The sequence below is a fragment of the Vicia villosa genome, linkage group LG5 (assembly GCF_029867415.1).
Source record: "Vicia villosa cultivar HV-30 ecotype Madison, WI linkage group LG5, Vvil1.0, whole genome shotgun sequence".
NCBI lineage: Eukaryota > Viridiplantae > Streptophyta > Magnoliopsida > Fabales > Fabaceae > Vicia > Vicia villosa.
In genome coordinates this window covers 49088160-49107586 of record NC_081184.1, presented here as the reverse complement: position 1 = coordinate 49107586, position 19427 = coordinate 49088160, and the positions used below count along the sequence as shown (strand labels likewise).

Here is a 19427-nt window from a genome sequence, read left to right as displayed (position 1 = left end):
GAACGTTGCATAATTTAACTGAATAATATAAACCAATGTATTGACGAAATCACAAATTCATCGTTATTACAAAAACCAAATCAGGACCACCCCCCTAGCATTGGGGGTTTAGCCTCTCATAATATTCAAGAAAGACAAAGTAAAGAATTTAGACATTACAAAGATAATTGGGAACTTTGATCTTCAATGGTGTCCACCGTTGAATCTCTCCGTCTCCGAAACCCTTGATGAAGCTATCTTCTCTCTTCTGTGATTTTCTATCGTATCATGCCAAAAGTCCTAAAATAATTCTCTCAAACTCCACTAAATAGTCTAGGTACAAATCTCAAGCAAATGAAATGTCTAAAGTACCCTCAAGGTGGAGATTTAGTGAAAAAGCCCTAAAATTGGAAGTTTTCACGCTCACAGCAGCACTGGCCGTGCTTGGACGCACGGGCGGCCGTGCTGCTCTTTATTTTTATTTTTGCTCCCAGCCATCCTGACACGGGCCGTGCGTGGTCCCTAGATTTTTATGGAGAGTGCCATTCTACTGACACGGGCCGTGCGTGGAAGCACGGGCGGCCGTGTTAGTCCCCAGAACCTTGAATTTTCATCTTTCTCTTGCCTCTCCTTCCTTCATAGTTGCTTTGACACTTAAGATGACTTGTTCAAACCTGAAATTCGTACACAACTAACCAAACGGCATAAAAAGCATCTAAATAACTTAAATTAAAACATAATGCAAAGTAAACATAAAAACAATCAAACATGAAATACTTAAACAAAAACAATAAAACATTGATCAAAGTGTTACCGAATCAACAAATTTAGACCGAATCCATGATAGAAATTAGGTAGAAATGGTGACCGATCAGAACTCCATCCAAGACAAGAGAACCTCTGCTCACTCCCTAGTGATACCTAACGGTTACAACCCTGCAACAGCTATTTACACAATTAACAATGAACAATAACTTGATCTTGCTTCACAGCTTCGATCAAGAATACAATACTCAACTCTTACCTACAGGTTTCGAGTGAGGACAATCACTTCTCTAACCTACAGGTTTCGAGAAGGACATGGAAGCCATCCCACAACCTGGGTGGTCTACCTATAGAAACCTTAATGACTACATCGTTTCTAAACAAGGTTTTCTATCTCAAACTAGGTTACAAAGTTTCCTATTTATAACCTGATCCCAATTGGACTTGGGATTACAAATCGCAACACTCCTTGCTGTTACAATTATGCAGAAATATTCTGCTACAAATAAGGTCTTTTAATCATGAGTTTCCTAATTTATCTCATAAATTAGAAACTGCTGAATCTTCAATATTCTGATCTGATTCTTCCTGAATCTTCAATCTTCTGATCTAATTCTTCAATGATTCTTTTGACCTTTAAATATGTGCCACATAGGATTACAAAATATTCTGCGAATGTCCTTTATCTGTTAAGTACAAACTGAATCTTCCTTTCAGTTCTGCAGGCGCGATGTCATGAGTTGATGTTATGACATTCCATCTAACATCTTGCTTGTACCCGTTTTGTGCTTTTTATATTTGCAAGATTCACAATTAGACCATTTGCCACTATTATATGTTTTAGCCAAACATTAGACAATAATACAGAACAGACAGAGCATCAACAATCTCCCCCTTTGGCTTATTTTGGATAAAACTATTCTTTTAACAGTCAGCAGCAACTTCAACTTTCTAGACAACAAGGACTTGGTCATGTTTGCTTCCAGTAGCAAAATCAGCATCAGTATCTCTCCCCCTTTTAGCCATAATATGACAAAGATCGAACCTATGTCATAAATTGCAATTGAATATTAACGGTTAATCCTGGGAGATACCTGTTGTCTATATCTAGAAATACACTCCTAGCTCGAGTTCTCAAGGAAACAAAGACTGGATTCTTGCCGTTATTCCTTGTAACTCATAACTCATAACACAAATCACAATTGTGTTCATAACTCATATCACAAATCACAACGAAAATGATTCCTATACTGAAGGTTGTATATAGTGGAAGATCTTTGTTGTTATTGCAGAAAAACCCATGGTAGAGACCATCAAAATCCCCAGCCCGTGTTTTTCTTTTTCTGAAGAGGTTTTGGTACAACAACTCATCACAATACCAAACCCAGACTCGACTCACAAGAACGCACACGAACGACATTTTGAGAGAGTTTGATTTCTGCAATTCATGGAGATGCTATTATATAGCCATTGGAGATTATAGGAAATAACGATGGTCTTTGGTCTTGTTCAATGGTCAAAAGGTTAATTAGGAAACAGTTCCAAAAGCAATTACTCTTTCCAAAGCAGTTTTTAGCTGTTTTTCTGATAGGAGTTATCTTGAATTACCAGTGCATGCATAGTCATTGATTGTACTTTACACCGACCACTGATGTGTAGATAAACTTCAAGTCAGATTTCCTTGTTTGACTTAGTAGATTCAATGTCTTTAGACATGTCATGACATCGTGTCAGACAATGTCACTTTTCTTCCCTTTAAGCACATAGCTCAAGATTCCGTAAAAGATTAAGACAAAGCATCTTTTGGACCAATTAACAGACTCCCTACTTACTCACTAGTCATAGACTTAGACTTTTGTTGTTCTGAACACCTTGAGACTGTTAGACACACAACTACCTCATTAGTGTTGAGAATGAATCGTGGTTACCAGTTTCACATGGTTAGCTTGAACCATTCACAAATAGCTGACAAAAGTATCACATTTTCTTCATGATGTTTAAAGTATTTTTAACCAAGAAACTTTTCTTGACAAAAGAAGTTACTCCCCTATCTGAGATAGTCTGAGCTTCCCCAACGAAATAAGCTTGAAATGATGAATGGAAAAATAAGACTCATCTTCATATCTTCAAGAGCCACACCCTCTGTTGAACAATCCTGCTGAACACACTCACTATCGCAAAGTTGTTCCTTACAATAAATACTTACACCAAAAGTAGAATGTCATAACATTGTGTCTGACATTTGTACTACCTGTATTCTCAAGTTTCATCTCTTTCTTCAACAGACCCTTGCCTAATAACTTATCTCCTTCAGAAATGATCAACAATGACCTCTTGATACTAGAAGCACACACAGAGAGGTTGCCATAATCTCAACAAACAGAAATGCCACTCCTTGAATTTTGTTGAGCATAACCTTAACATGTTTGAATCAGATCATGGCCTGCTTAAGATAATTCGAAATCCTTCTTGATATGGTGTTTTTCAATCTCACACATTGATTAACATGCTCCTTGAACAGAAGAGATTCTCCTTTATCCTTAGTTGTGTTGATCCGATCATAGAACTTTTGTCTTCATAGTCATATTCACTAATTGAAGTCTTCATCATGAAAGTAATTATGTATTGCCAGAACACATTACTTACATCCAGATCAGAACCTTCCCATTCTAATCCACATTATGCTTGAACTGCCACTTTAGACAATAATGTTGCTTTTTCAAACTTCTAATGTATATTCCCAGTCCTTCTTCCAGGAAATACGTACCTTGTGATGTTAGTACCACTTAAGACACAAGTTCATCTAAACTCAAACAGACTCTGACTATCCATAGAGATAATACTTTCTCTATAGAGGACTTGGAACACAAGAAACAATTTGTGTTCACGACACGAAACAAGACTCCTTATTCTTTACCAAACAGTTGTAAAGAATGACCTCAGACTTAACAATGCCTGAACACTACCCTTAAACCCTATGATTGACTCAATTAGACAATCATAACCTAGACTCTAGACACTTCTCATATCCGAAAGAAGAACATGAGGGACTCAAACAAGACTCAAACAAAATGAAAAGGCTCTATAAACCTGAGCAATTTAAACAACATATCTGGACTTTAACCAAAGTCTTCATCAAGAAATGTTATTTGAGAACGAACTGCACCAGATGGACTTGTGCATAGGTTGGATCATGCACTGGATCAGAACAAGTGATACACACCATTAATTCATGTCGTCAGATGATAGTGCAAAGAATATTCTTTGCTGGTCTTTAAGAATAAACATGATTTGAGTTATGTTCTGAGGTTTTTGTGTGACTTTGTTCTTCTTTCTTCAAGATTAGTCTTTGAAAAGACTTTGCAAATGGATAGAAGCAGAAAAACATTGTCTTTGCTGATCTTCATACTCTTTTACTCCCCCTGAGATATACAACTATAGGACATCTTTGATGTTCATCCTTGAAGTTCCCTTCATTTGGAATTTGCCACAGTTTCCAAGTTTAGAAACCTCAGTTTGCTTGCTACACAAGATTCAGATTTCTACACTCTGCAACTTGAAATAGAAGAAACTATGATTGTATAACCATAAATTGATTTTCAATATACACGTCTGAGTTGTTTTATACCGACCTTGTAAATATCCAGCTCCCATCAAGATATTTAACAGAATCAGTATGCCACATCAAAGACGCTTGCCTTCTTCTTTGATGTGTGAAGATAATTGAAAACTCATGGTTAGAAGAACTTCTTCTCAGTCCAGCATCCAGGTTCTAAACGTAATAAGTACTAAGTCTCCCATCAAAGTACTTACCAGCTTTTCAGTTAGAATTTGCTACTCACACTAGGTCATTCTGACTGATTACCTCTTCAGATTTATACTTTCTTTTCTTGGCAAATAAACAAAATAACTGAAGATCTTGAGATGTTGTTGTAACATCAGATATGACATCATCCTTCATGGTTCTTGGTTAACATCTTTAATGTCAAATTGACAACACTCGGGGTAATAACAGAATAATCCAATTATCAGCAATATCCAGACATATCAAAGGATAAAGTAACCAGCATCTCAATAAGCTTTTCTTCAGACTTTCATTCTGATTTTGAGATGATAGATGCCATAGTCTGTACCTATAGAGGAGATTCCCTCAGCTAGGTTTCTGGAACAGACTTAGTTATAGCATGACACTGAATTAGTCAGATTCATCTGACTTCCTTGATTTCAAATAACACTACCCTTTCTGGATAACAACTAGGGCAGTACACATTCTTAACCATATTTCACTGTGATAGAGACACAATATTCAGCTCCAACAACTGCTTTATGGTTATGATTACTTATCTGGTTTCGTTGATCAGAGGAAACTCGCAGATATAGGCTCTTCATAAGTACAACACAAAGGATCAGAAAGGAATACCTTCATGAGTTTTCTTAGAAGTACTGAGCACATGTAAATCGTGTCCTGATTAGCTTAGCCAGATGTCTCCTCTTCTAGACGAGGAGTAGGTTCCAAACCAATGTTCTCACACTATATTAGTTTAGCACCAGAACATCTGTTCTTCAGCTGGTTGCTGCATACCAGTTCTTAATGTCTTAACATCTAGTAGAACATTTATTCCTCCTTCTAGGAACACTTAGCCTTGAAATCTTCAAGGTACACACTTGCAGATAATTATGAATACCATTGATCAATTGACATTCATCAGCTCTAATAAACCATGTCATTATGAGTGGACTTGAGAGGTTACTCAAGTATCTTTGACACTTTAATTATAGTTGTTAGTACCTTCCATACATTCTGTTGACTATACATAACCCTAGGGTTTCTCAGAGACTATGCAGCGGAAAATAGTCATACCTCAACAGAATTATGCTTACTTTAAGTGTTAGTAGTAAGCATGACAACTACAGATTGATTGCTGCTCAACCTTGCACAATGCTTGCTTCTGCATCAAGCAACTGATTAGACCTAACCAAAATCCTGACCTGGCAAACTCACAAGAATACAGAGGTTACCTTATCAATATCTTCACTCCCGCATGAAGGTTTTGAAGCGATTCTTCTCTGTCCATAGATGCCGGTCGAATTAGTTCTGAAATTCAAGTTCTTCACTCCCGCATGAAGTCTTTGGATTTAGCACTCCTTGTTCAAGTATCACAGCTCTTAGGTCAGGTTGGTCTAATCATATAGGTCCATCCTCCACTTCAAGGGACCATACAATACGAACATTCTTTGTTCAAACAATCTTCTACCTTTACCACAACCAGAATTTATCCCTCATGGATCTCATCCAAAAACATACAAGATGCCTGCTCTGATACCAATTGAAATTCTAGTATGACAGACTCAAATGTCAATCCCGACGTCAAGACATCTGATCTGTTATTAATATAGCAGAGGCAGAATAGAAAGATCCCCCATTTATTAATTACTCCTAAACAGGAGTCATTGAGACCTGGAATCACACATGTTCAGTAGACATAACCTGATTATAATCTTTATATAGTTCTGTTTAGGAACAACTAGCACTTCTGAACCTGATGTTATAAACAATTTCATAACATTCATAACTGAACAAACAATGCAGAAGATAAATAACACAATTAATTGTTAACCCAGTTCGGTCTAACTACCTACTCTGGGGGCTACCAAGCCAGGAAGAAGATTTCACTATCAGTAGTACTATTTTATGTAAACAACCTCAGGTTTACAGATAAACAACCTCTGGTTTACCAATTCACTACCCAATGCAACCTTTATCTCAGAACTCCATCCAAGACAAGAGAACCTCTGCTCACTCCCTAGTGATACCTAACTGTTACAACCCTGCAACAGCTATTTACATAATTAACAATGAACAATAACTTGATCTTGCTTCACAACTTCAATCAAGAATACAATGCTCAACTCTTACCTACAGGTTTCGAGTAAGGACAATCGCTTCTCTAACCTACAGGTTTCGAGAAGGACATGGCAGTCATCCCACAACCTGGGTGGTCTACCTATAGAAACCCTAATGACTACATCATTTCTAAACAAGGTTTTCTATCTCAAACTAGGTTACAAAGTTTCCTATTTATAACCTGATCCCAATTGGACTTGAGATTACAAATCGCAGCACTCCTTGCTGTTACAAATATGCAGAAATATTCTGCTACAAATAAGGTCTTTTAATCATGAGTTTCCTAATTTATCTCATAAATTAGAAACTGCTGAATCTTCAATCTTCTGATCTGATTCTTCCTGAATCTTCAATCTTCTGATCTGATTCTTCAATTATTATTTTGACCTTTAAATATGCACCACATAGGATTACAAAATATTCTGCGAATATCCTGTATCTGTTAAGTACAAACTGAATCTTCCTTTCAGTTCTGCAGGCGCGATGTCATGAGTTGATGTCATGACATTCCATCTAACATCTTGCTTGTACCTGTTTTGTTCTTTTTATATTTGCAAGATTCACAATTAGACCATTTGCTGCTATTATATGTTTTAGCCAAACATTAGACAATAATACAGAACAGACAGAGCATCAACAAGAAGGTAAATGTGAATAAAGTTAGTTTTGTTTCATTCCCTGGTGCTATTTAAGTTGAACTGTTTTTTTATTGAACAATCATGAAGGAGTTTTAATGTTAATTTTATTTCCAGATCATTCCAAGCACTGCTATGAACAACTACAAATTAGTGATGATAAGGGATTTATATTTGAATTGGTTTTGGAGATGAGAATTTGGGAAGCTATGATTCTTTGGTAAGGTTATTGTTAGAGGTAATTTTACTGTTGAGGATTTCATTGGTAACATGTTTATTGGATAGGTCGTTGAATATTGATCTTGAAATCATAAGTTATAGGAATAACTTATTCAAGATATGCTCCAGTCTGTGGAGATAGCATGCTGGTGTAGATCCAGCCCCTGATTTCAAACCAACACACACTTACAAGTTCAACCACCTTAGAAAACCTGCATGTTTGGAATCAGCTTAAGCTTTGTTCAATCATCATTGAGATTTATAGATAACAAATTAATGAATGAATCACTACTATAGTTTTCAAAATTATAGTAAAGGTCAAATGGATGGCTACCTTTGGTTGGTGCTGATATTCATAGACTGTTATGGAATGAATGTATGGCTGTTTAAAATTTGTAATGAATGATGGCTTAATGTTTGAATGTGGCATGAATGATTTTGTGTATGTGAAATAGTATGAATTGTTTTGAATTGGAACTGTGCGAATCATGTATGGATTTGTGTCTTTATGTATTGTTTCATGTGAGTTTAGGGTGAATAGGTTGACATGTTGAATTGGGTGAATTTGTATTGATTTTGGTTTCGGCATGATATGTATATGTTTGTGAATTGCCATGACACTGTCATGGATTGAACTGAAACTTATTAATTTTGTATAGATCATTGTTACTCAAAGCAACTTGAAATTATTTAGGTGTCATTATTGTTTGATATAGTGGATTGAATTAATAGAGATTAAGTAAAAAGCAACTTATAAATCATTGTTACTCAAAAGAACTTATTAATTTAGATGTCACTATTTAGAATGTCGATACTCTAATAGTTATTCCAAAGGACAAGCTATTAATCGCAGAAAAAAAACCTAATCAAATTAAAAAATGATTTTATGGGATTACTTATGCCATCTTCTTTTATATGATAGAAATCAATCATTATTTCATCAATATTGTGATATTAAAACTTACATGACATTTCATTAAATATTTTATTTATAATTTTCTATAAATTATTTATTATTAAAATATTAATTTCACTTTATTATGATAAATAATATAAATTTGAAATTTTATTTTCAATAATATGTGTGATATGGCATCTTCATTAAACGTGTCTATTTAAAATAAGGTGGAGAGTATGATGTTATTTTTTTAATTAATAAATAATTAATATAAAATAATCTGTTACATCAATATTATTATAATGTAAATATAATAATTATATGAATTTTTATTGAAATTCTATGAATATTACCATAGGTATATTTGTAATAATCACACCAAGAAAAAATTGAATACGTAGTTCGTTCAATTCAAACAAAATAAAATATAAATATAAATATAAAATTATTAAAGATTTGAATGTATTTAAATTAAATGAGAATTAAATTATTTTAATGTGATTATTTTTTCAAATAAGGCTATCAAAATTCTCTTAGGCTTTGTTTGGATGACAAAAGAAAGTTGAAGGAAAGAAAAAAAAAAAAAAAAAGAAAATTGAAAGAAAGAAAATGAGTAGAAAGTGAATGGAAAGTGGAGTGACATAATAATTGTTTGATATGAAAGAAAATAAGAAGAAAATGAAAGGAAGAAAGTTGTATAATTATAAAATGTCATAAATATCCTTGTATTATAATAAAATAATATATTATTATTATATATAATCACAAGATGTTATATTTATTAAAAAAAAAAAGAGATAACTTATAAAATGTCCTAAGCCGAGTGTAAAATAAGTATAGAAAACATTGAATAAAAACAAAAAAACAAATCCATTTAAAAAATAAAAAGATAGTTTACATTTAAAACAAAACATGCTTATAGTGAGGATTTTGTGTCATTTTACCATTATAACTTTCTTTCCTCTGTTATATAGTAACCAAAGAGTGGAAGCACGGATTTCAACAAACTTTCCTTCCTTCTTTCTTTCCGTCTCTTCACTCTCAGCAAAAACAAATACATCGTTAGTGAATAATGTTATACCTAGGGGTGTTCGCGGTGCGGTTTGGGCGGTTTTAACGCTAAAAATCATCCGAACCGCGAGAGAAAAAAATGTGCGGTTCGGTTTGGTTCGGTTGGCTTTCAAAAAATAAAACCAAACCAAACCAAACCAAACTAATGCGGTTTGGATTGGTTCGGTTGGTTCGGTTTTTTTTTTTTTAAAAATATTGAGCTATACATATACATATTGAGAAAAAATATAATTTTGTGTTTAGCCATTCATACATTACTATAAAAAAATTTATAATTGTCAAAATAGGATTATAATTTGATATATAAAAATGCTCTTACAATTTATCTTAGGTCTAAAGAATGACATACATGAAATTGCATTCATAAATAAATATTATACAAAGAATACATTAAAATATATTTTGTTAAAATAATATTTTGTTAAAACAAACTTTCCTTCCTTCTTTCTTTCCGTCTCTTCACTCTCAGCAAAAACAAATACATCGTTAGTGAATAATGTTATACCTAGGGGTGTTCGCGGTGCGGTTTGGGCGGTTTTAACGCTAAAAATCATCCGAACCGCGAGAGAAAAAAATGTGCGGTTCGGTTTGGTTCGGTTGGCTTTCAAAAAATAAAACCAAACCAAACCAAACCAAACTAATGCGGTTTGGATTGGTTCGGTTGGTTCGGTTTTTTTTTTTTTAAAAATATTGAGCTATACATATACATATTGAGAAAAAATATAATTTTGTGTTTAGCCATTCATACATTACTATAAAAAAATTTATAATTGTCAAAATAGGATTATAATTTGATATATAAAAATGCTCTTACAATTTATCTTAGGTCTAAAGAATGACATACATGAAATTGCATTCATAAATAAATATTATACAAAGAATACATTAAAATATATTTTGTTAAAATAATATTTATACATGAATAATATTTTATTTTTTGATGATATATAAATTAAAATAAATATCATACAAAGGATATGATAAAATATACCCATAATACTAGTTGATTTCTCTAAAAAATTAAAGAAATATATATTGGTTAGTAAGATTTTATAACATAATGCGGTTTGGTTTGGTTTGGTTCGGTTTGGAAATACAAACCGCAAACCGAACCAAACCGCGCGGTTCCGCTAGAAAGTGACCCGAACACATCCGAACCAAATGCGGTTTTTTGCGGTTTCGGTTTGGTTCGGTTCGGTTTTGCGGTTCTCTATTGGGCTGGTTTGGTTTTGAACACCCCTAGTTATACCTAAGAATTTGTCGGGTTGACTTCTATTCTTCTTTCTATTAATGATAAAAAAAATTGAATATTAACGGGAACATAAAGTTATTGCTCAAATTATTGAATATTAACGGAAACATGAAGTTACTAATTCAAATATTGAATATTAACAAGAACATGAAGTTAGTGATCAAAATATCGAATATTAACGAAAATATTAAATTATTGATCAAAATATTGAATATTAACGGGAACAAGAAGTTACTGATCAAAATATTGAAAAATAATGGAAACATGAATTTAATAATAACGAGAACATGAAGTTACTGATAAAAATATTTAATATTAACAGGAACATGAAGTTACTGATCAAAATATTAATATTAGCGGAAACATGAAGTTACTAATCGAAATATTGAATAGTAACATGAACATGAAATTACTGATAAAAATATTGAATATTAACAGGAAGATGAAGTTACTGATCAAAATATTAATATTAACGGAAACATGAAATTACTGATCAAAATATTGAATAATAACAGGAACATATCAAAATATTGTATATTAACGGGAACATGAACTTATTGATCAAACTATTGAATATTAATGAGAACATGGAGTTATTAATTAAAATATTGAATATTAATGAGAAGCGATGTTAATATGTTGAAAGTAAATGTGACTAAGTTTATTTCATTGGACAATCGACATTGTGTTGTCTATTCTTTATGTAGGTCATATTTTGTTCTATTGTTGGTAAAACAATAATATTAACGGGAAGTTAGTGATCAAAATAATTAATACTAATTGGAATATTAAATTACTTTATCAAAATATTGTATATTAACGGGAATCAAAATATTGAATAATAATGGAAACATGAACCTACTAATAACATAAACATAAACTTACTGACAAAAATATTGAATATTAACAAGACACATGAAGTTACCGATCAAAATATTAATATTAGCGAAAACATGAAGTTACTAATAAAAATATTGAATATTAACGGGAACATGAAGTTACTGATAAAAATATTGAAAATTAACGGAAAATTGACAATGACAATGTTGAACACCTCCCTCCATTGTCGTACTCACCAACAAATAGAAAATTCGCAACAAAAAAATAACCATGTTTGGTCGTGTTCTTATTGGGACTTCGGTTATACGTGCCTTTCAATAAATAGTCCATTCATTTTATGAGTTATAATCCATACATTTTCTTTACACATGATTTCTCAATGAAACCTCTATATTTGTTAAATGCATCCTTAAATGTATTATTCAATCTAAAACAAGTTACCCTTTATTTTCTTAATTAATTTTTATTTTCACTATTCAAATTTTATAATATAGTTTTTTTATATCTTTTTCATCTAAATTTAAATTTAATTTTTCTTTAATACATTTTATTTTCCTCAATCCAAACGCATAAAAACGAGGGGTACCCATTTCACCCTTAAAAACAAAAGTATTATTGAATTTGATATTTTACTCGAATAAATTATAGGCGAAAAGCACAATGCGTTCGCGGCAGAACGAAATTTACACGACAGAGACCGTAATTTCGCACGCAACAAAAATTGATAAAATCACATTTTGCGAATAACTTCAGCGACAGAATAGAAACCCTAGCCAAGATTTTCAATCCATCGCGTGCTTCATAAATCGCCTGAGATCCCGCAATTCCGCCACCATAATCGCCGATCCTGTTCCTTTCCTACCTTCCGGCAATCATCATCGTGGTTTGAAATGGACAGTGATAACGATTTCACTTTTTGTCAGGTAAATTTTCTTTACTCTAAAATTATACTTTTTTTTCTTCATTTCATTTAGCATAAGAAGATTGAACTCTCAGTTTTGTCCTCAATATCAACATAAGCACTTATCTGATAATTGCTTATGCTATAAGCTCTTAATTAAGGTGTAAATTGAAGTTTAACTCTTACGGTTTGCAAACAATAACTATGCACTCTTCTAATTTAAAATGTGACTCTGTAGGTCAGTACACCAGTAGTGGAAACTAAGGAGCTTGTTTCAAATATTGCTGATATTTCCATAAAGGAAGAACCCTCAAATGCAAGTAGTAGTAATCACAACAATGGTGGTTTCTTATGGAAGGATGGTTTAGTTAATGATTCTTCCAACTCTAAAAAGGAGGGAACAGTTGGTTCTTTGTCTTTCAGTGTAACCAGCACAGCAACTGAATCAAACCAAAGTGATACTAAAAATTTGCCTCAGAAGTTGCCAGAACAGAAGAGTTCTATTAAAAAGCCAACGGTTCGGGCCAAAGTTCCTTTTGAGAAGGGTTATAGTCAAATGGACTGGCTCAGGCTTACTCGAACTCATCCCGACCTTGCAGGTGCAGTCATTTTGTTGATTTTTTTTTAATAAAAAATAAATGAAAAAGTGAATAGCTTCTGGTTGATTATTATAGTTGAAACTTGAATTACTGCACACTGTCAGTTTCTGCATACACTTACTGTTCAAATTTCTGATCCTTATGCTAATATTACCGAAGCTGATGGCCAATGCCAATGGTTGGCAAAAGCTATATGTTATGTATTTTATATAATTTTTACGCCCTACTCCAAATTTAGCCTTTAGAATTCAATGGTCCGTCTTTGTTATGACATAGGTGTGCTTGGGCACCTCATATATTTTTAAAATTATATATTTTTGTCCAAGGTTGTTGAAGCCACCCGAGCACCGGTGGTGCCATGTCTCTCTCCGTATGATTTTCATTTCTTAGTTGCTTCCTGCTTTTTTCTTTCTCTTAGTCCGCACTCCTTTTGTTTTTCTTCCTTTTCTTGTTTAACTTGTGGGCTTGTGTTCAGTTCATTCTATTCTTTCTTTCTCTCAATCAAAGAATGGTCTTCGATGCAAACCCAGATTGGAGAAACAATTAATGGAAGAAAAACAGATCAATAATAGATAAACAACTAATGTATTATTTTTGAAAGTGTTAAGATAACAGCAATTGCTCTTAAAGCCAAGCTACTAAAGAGAATAATGTTCGCTTTCCATAACTAATACAATTTCTTTCCAAAAGACCCCCCTTCACATTCCCTCATATTCCAGTATTATAGAACCCATCACGCAACTCATAGGCTCCTTCACTTCCTGCTGAGTCAGAACTCCCAATCTGCTTCCTCCTAGCATAGATTGACATTGACCACCTGATGGGGTTGGAAAACATGTGCTAACAAACCTTCTGGGCCCATATTCTCCTTTGGGATTCTATTAGTCTACCCCTACTTCTGGTTTCAATCTCATCGACTAAATTGGAACTGCTTTTCTCTCCACTCTTCCTAATCAATTTTGGCATTCTGTCAAAAGTAAAATAATCTTATTTTTCTTGCCCATTTGTGCAAATTGTTTCAACTTCAAGTTATAGTAATTCATTTACTATATTGAACTCCATGTCTGACAAAAAAGTTTTAGTTTTGAAAGATGCTATTTGCAAATGGTATATCTATGTCAAGTTTTCGGCTATTGTTTCTGTGAACTTAATAGTTCTTGTCTTTACATTTTTTTTAAGATTAAAAGGTGATGCTATTTATTAACAATATCTCTGTTGATCCAGGTCTAAAAGGACAGTCAAACAGGAGACTTATATCGATGGATGAAGTTAGAAAACACAAATTAGAAGGCGAAATGTGGACTGTATTAAAAGGCCGTGTTTACAATATATCACCATATATGAAGTTTCACCCTGGAGGTACAGCTATCAGCTCAATCTTCATGTTCAAATATGACATTTTATTATTATTCTAGTTACTATTTTCATTAAAATTATATATGCATTTTCTGTTGGTGAAAAATCAGGTGTTGATATGTTGATGAAAACAGTGGGAAAAGATTGCACATCTCTATTCAGTATCCTTTTTGTTTTTCCCTACTGTATTGTTTAAGTTTGTGAGCCTACTTCATTTGTCTGTTTCTATTTTTTAATGTACTATTAATTGGAATTATATGTTTTAGTTTCTTCACTCTCTTTGAAAAGATCTCTGCATGCATTGCATTTGGTGTGGTAGTTAAGCTTGATAAATGCTTCTTAGATGTTTTCTCATGTCTTAGCATGTTTTTGGATTTGTAGCGAGAATGGTGAAATCACAGTGAGCCACCACGATGTTGTCAGAAGCCAAACTTCAACAAAATCCAAACTCACTGCTCATCCAAATGTACACGCAGTTATTTTTCGCCGAAATATATATGATTTAGAAATTGGAGTTGAAATTTCAGTTATTTCTTAGGTTCCGTGGGCTTTCTTCATCCATTTCTCATGCTTCACACAGTTTATATTCTTGAATAATTTCTTGCAGTCTTTCTCTTAACCCCCTTTGACAGATAAATACCATGCTTGGGTTAACGCGGAATTCTTACTGGAGAAATGCCTTGTAGGTACTTTAGATGAAAGTCAGTGAAGAAAGAACAGTTATATTATAATATGAATAATCACATGAACCTACCCTTGGCTCAAGTCTGTTAAATTATCTCTAATTTTGGGCCCTCTTCTATTTATAGGGCAAATAGTCATCATTCAATAAGAAACAAATAAATAAATTCTATACATATACTCGTTTCTGTTTAAAGAAACCCAATGAGATCTTGGTATACAGTTATTGGTGAGTACAGCTATTTTTGTTATCTGGAATTTTGGATTAGCGATGCGAGTAACATTTAGTAAATGATTGTTGATTTTGTTAATGTGATATTTCATTGTCTGTATTTTTACATACTGATAGCAGGCATATACAGTTAGGGGTGGGAATAGGCAGGTCAGACTTAAGTTTTTTTTAAAAGCCTATTTAATAAAATAGTCCAGGCTTAAGCTATTAAAAAAGTCTATGAAGCCTTATAGACTGACTTATATTTTTACGTATATTAAAAATAGGCTAAATAGATTGACCTATATTTGCATCTATATTAGAAAATAGGCTTAATAGGCAAGCCTATATATGCATATATATTATAACAAAATAGGCTGACCTATATATGTATATATAGGACGACTTATAAGATTTCTTAAATAATATAGATTAATTGAAAACCATAATGAAAAATAGGCTTTTAAATAGACTTTCAGGTCAAGCCAGACTTTTAAAAAGGCCATGTCAAAAAAGAGAGTCTATTATAGGCCATAGGTTTATCATAGGTCAGACTCCGACCTTATAAAGTCTAGCCTATTTCCACCCCCTTAGAATGTATTTTTGGGGCATCGCGGATTCTAAGCATTTATTGGACATTTTCTCAATTCACCCCAATATGTTTAAATCTATCAAAATATACATGTGAATTATATCTATCGATATACAAAATAAAGTAATTGTATATATATAATGTACGCAATTACTAACATTCTTTACGTGAAGCATGTGGAATTATATCTCTGCACAAGTAATTTTAACATTTTAATATGAGAGTCCTTAATACATTTTTTTCCATTCACTGAGTCAGAGCTCTACCCGTCAATATACGGTTAAGACAGAAAAAAAATTCACAGCTTCGGCACACTCTCAAATTAAGTGGAAATAATGTGTTGAGAATTCATCATATACGTATCACTTGTGCCTTTTAACAATGGCCTATACAAGTACATTATTACCAATGAAGTCATTAATCTTAACGAGATTGGTCTTCTAAAGAAAAGGAACGATAGTTTGCTGAGATTATTTATTTTATATGATGAGAAAGGTTTGTGTTCTGTAATATATGGATTGAGTGGATTAGCCGATTAGGTGCAGCATTTGTAACTTGTCCATAATCGTGTTGGTTATCGGAAGTCTCATAGAAGATTTTGACGTTCATAACCGTTTGAAACAAGGCAACCCTCCTACCCTTTTCGTATGGTTTGTGATGTCTCGAGACAATATTGAGGAGCTTTGACCCAGTTTTTGGCCTAAAGATCATTTTCACTAAAAGTGGCATGATCAACGTGAATCTATTATGAGTGTTTTTTCCTTTATTTTTTTCTATATTTCTTTAAATCTTCAAAGAAAGTGTTGGCAGAGTTAGTCAACTGTCAAAGCACAATGTAAATTTCTGTGGGGAGGCACAAAAGAGTAAAACAAAATTGCTTGAATAAAACGGGATAAAGTGTGTCTCCAAAGTGTAAGGGGGTTTGGATATCGAAAATCTCAAGCTTTTTAATTTTTCCATTATTTCGAAATGGAGGTGGACATGTTTTTTAGGCAAGCAATTGATATCTTTGCTATTAATTACCACTAACATCAAGAAGATATTGTCGTAACAGTACAATATACTATTCATAACATCACATTATGTACCAGCTGTACATATATTCAATTTAGTATCTATAGCATCAATGTCCTTTAATATTATGAAATTATTTTTGGAATGATTAGCTATTTCATTCAATCTTGTAATTATATATAGCATATGAAGACTCAATGAAATATATGATTTTTCCATCTTAGAACAATTATGTTATGGTATCAGAGCGGGTTATACATATAGAATAAAACATCTAAATCATGTCTGACAATGAAGGTGGAAGTTCTCCTGTGAAGGAATCTTCCAAATCAGTCAACAATGGCGATGGAGTAGTCGGCCAAAAAACCATCTCTCCCTATGATATCACTTCCAATGATAATCCTCGGAGTTTGATAACACAAGTTCAATTAAAGGAAAAGACTATGACGAATGGGCTCGTTCACTTAGAACGACACTTCGAGCAAGAAAGAAATTTGGTTTTGATGATGGATCAATCAGCAAACCTGATGAGGAATCTTCAGATCTTGAAGATTGGTGGACTAACAACTCCTTGTTGGTCTCTTGGATCATGAACACAATTAAACCTTCATTGCGATCAACTATGTTGCATATCGAGGTAGCCATGGATCTTTGGGAAGACATTAAGGAGCGGTTTTCCATTGTTAATGGACCACATATTCAATAGCTCAAAGCAGAGCTCGTTGAATGCAAACAAAAAGGACTGACCATTGTGACATACTATAGGGAAACTGAAGAAGCTGTGGGAAGAATTGGCAAATTACAATCAAATCCCGACATGCAAGTGTGGGCGTTGCAAGTGCAATCTCAGTTCTGTGTTGCAAAAGAAACGCGAAGAAGATAAAATCCACCAATTCCTCATGGGATTAGATGACGCTCTTTATGGAACAGTAAAGCCCAATCTTCTCGCTCAGGATCCTCTGCCTACATTGAACAAAGTTTATGCGACATTGATTCAGGAGGAACGGTTGCGCACAGTGACCCGTACGACAAAGATCGTGGTGAGGTCATGGCGTTTGCAGTGCAGTCCAACTTCAAACGTAAAGAAAAAGGAGGAATGTGCAGTCATTCCAATCGAACGGGCCATGATTCAGATGGTTGCTTTCAGGTAATAGGATATTCTGATTGGTGGGGAGATCGACAACGTGGACAGAGTAAGGGAACCGGGCGTGGGAAACCATTACAATATTTTAACAACAAAAAACGTGGAGGAGCTGTTAAGGCTCATGTAGCTCAAGCAAAATCATCTAAAGAAGAGGTTGCTTTTGAAACATCAAGTTCTGATCTTTGTAATCCAGGAAATATTACTAGTGATCAATGGCAAGCATTGGTCAGTCTTTTGAACAATGTAGGTGCAACCGAGAAGCTAAGTGGTAAGTGTTTTTTCCATGGATTATTGATACAGGTGTTAGAACAAGATTTGTTCTGATCAATATTCTTAGTTTTGATGATAACAATGTATATGAATTTTGTATGAGATAATGTGGTACTCTAATACTATGCAATTTCCATTTCAGGAATGATATAAAGAGTATGCACAAAATCAGCACAAGAAGCACTGACTCAGAAGGTTCAACATGCAACATCAGAACATGGTCTGGCAAGACATCAGAAGATGGTCAAGCAGAATCAGAACATGGTCTATGGAAGCATCAGAAGAACTTGAGATCAGAAGCAGAAGCACTGAAATTCTCATGGTATCACGCTCATAAGCACTTCAAGGTCAGAAGACAAGAAGATGCTCTGCACCAAGCTGTATTGACTCTGAAGATTCAAACGTTGTATCTACAAAAGATCAAATCAGAATCAAGTACAAGATGGCAGGCTACGCTGACTGACAAAAGGAACGTTAGAAGCTATTAAAGGCAACGTCAGTAGACACAGCGAAAGCAAGGCTCGAGGTAGTTGACAAAAGAGTGAAACATTAAATGCAATGCTGTACGGATCACGCAAAGCATTAAATGCTCCCAACGGTCATCTTCTCAAACGCCTATAAATATGAAGTTCTGATTAGAAGCAAGGTTACGAACTTTGAACATAACACTCGATTCAAAAACGCTGAAACGCTGTTCAATTCAAAAGCTCTCAAACTTCATCTTCAACCTCACTACATTGCTGTTGTAATATATTAGTGAGATTAAGCTTAAACTTAAGAGAAAATCACAGTTGTGATAATAGCTTTATAAGAAGCATTGTAACTCTTAGAATTTGTTTACATTAAGTTGTAAGAACTAGAGTGATCAGGTTGTTGATCAGTATACTCTAGAAAGTCTTAGAGGGTATCTAAGCAGATTGTTCCTAGAGTGATCAGGTTGTGATCAGTATACTCTAGAAGACTTAGAAGTCGTCTAAGTGGAAAACCATTGTAATCTCGTGTGATTAGTGGATTAAATCCTCAGGTGAGGTAAATCACTCCAAGGGGGTGGACTGGAGTAGTTTAGTTAACAACGAACCAGGATAAAAATCATTG

At 33.7% G+C, this 19427-nt stretch overlaps 1 protein-coding gene across 1 annotated transcript; it reads left to right on the top strand.

Moving 5' to 3' along the window:
• Positions 1-12216: 12216 nt before the first annotated feature.
• LOC131601638 (cytochrome b5 domain-containing protein RLF-like) lies at positions 12217-15393 on the top strand. Its single transcript, XM_058873504.1, has 5 exons — positions 12217-12487; positions 12704-13064; positions 14289-14423; positions 14531-14581; positions 15053-15393. The coding sequence occupies exons 1-5, from the start codon at positions 12455-12457 to the stop codon at positions 15127-15129; spliced, it is 657 nt and encodes a 218-aa protein (XP_058729487.1). The 5' UTR covers positions 12217-12454; the 3' UTR covers positions 15130-15393.
• Positions 15394-19427: the final 4034 nt, after the last annotated feature.

Bases quoted from the DNA above. Each gene is read 5' to 3' on its own strand.
- LOC131601638 (XM_058873504.1), top strand. From the start codon at position 12,455: ATGGACAGTGATAACGATTTCACTTTTTGTCAG. The intron at 12,488-12,703 runs GTAAATTTTCTT...GTGACTCTGTAG, and splicing joins ACGATTTCACTTTTTGTCAG to GTCAGTACACCAGTAGTGGA. The intron at 14,424-14,530 runs GTACAGCTATCA...GTGAAAAATCAG, and splicing joins TATGAAGTTTCACCCTGGAG to GTGTTGATATGTTGATGAAA.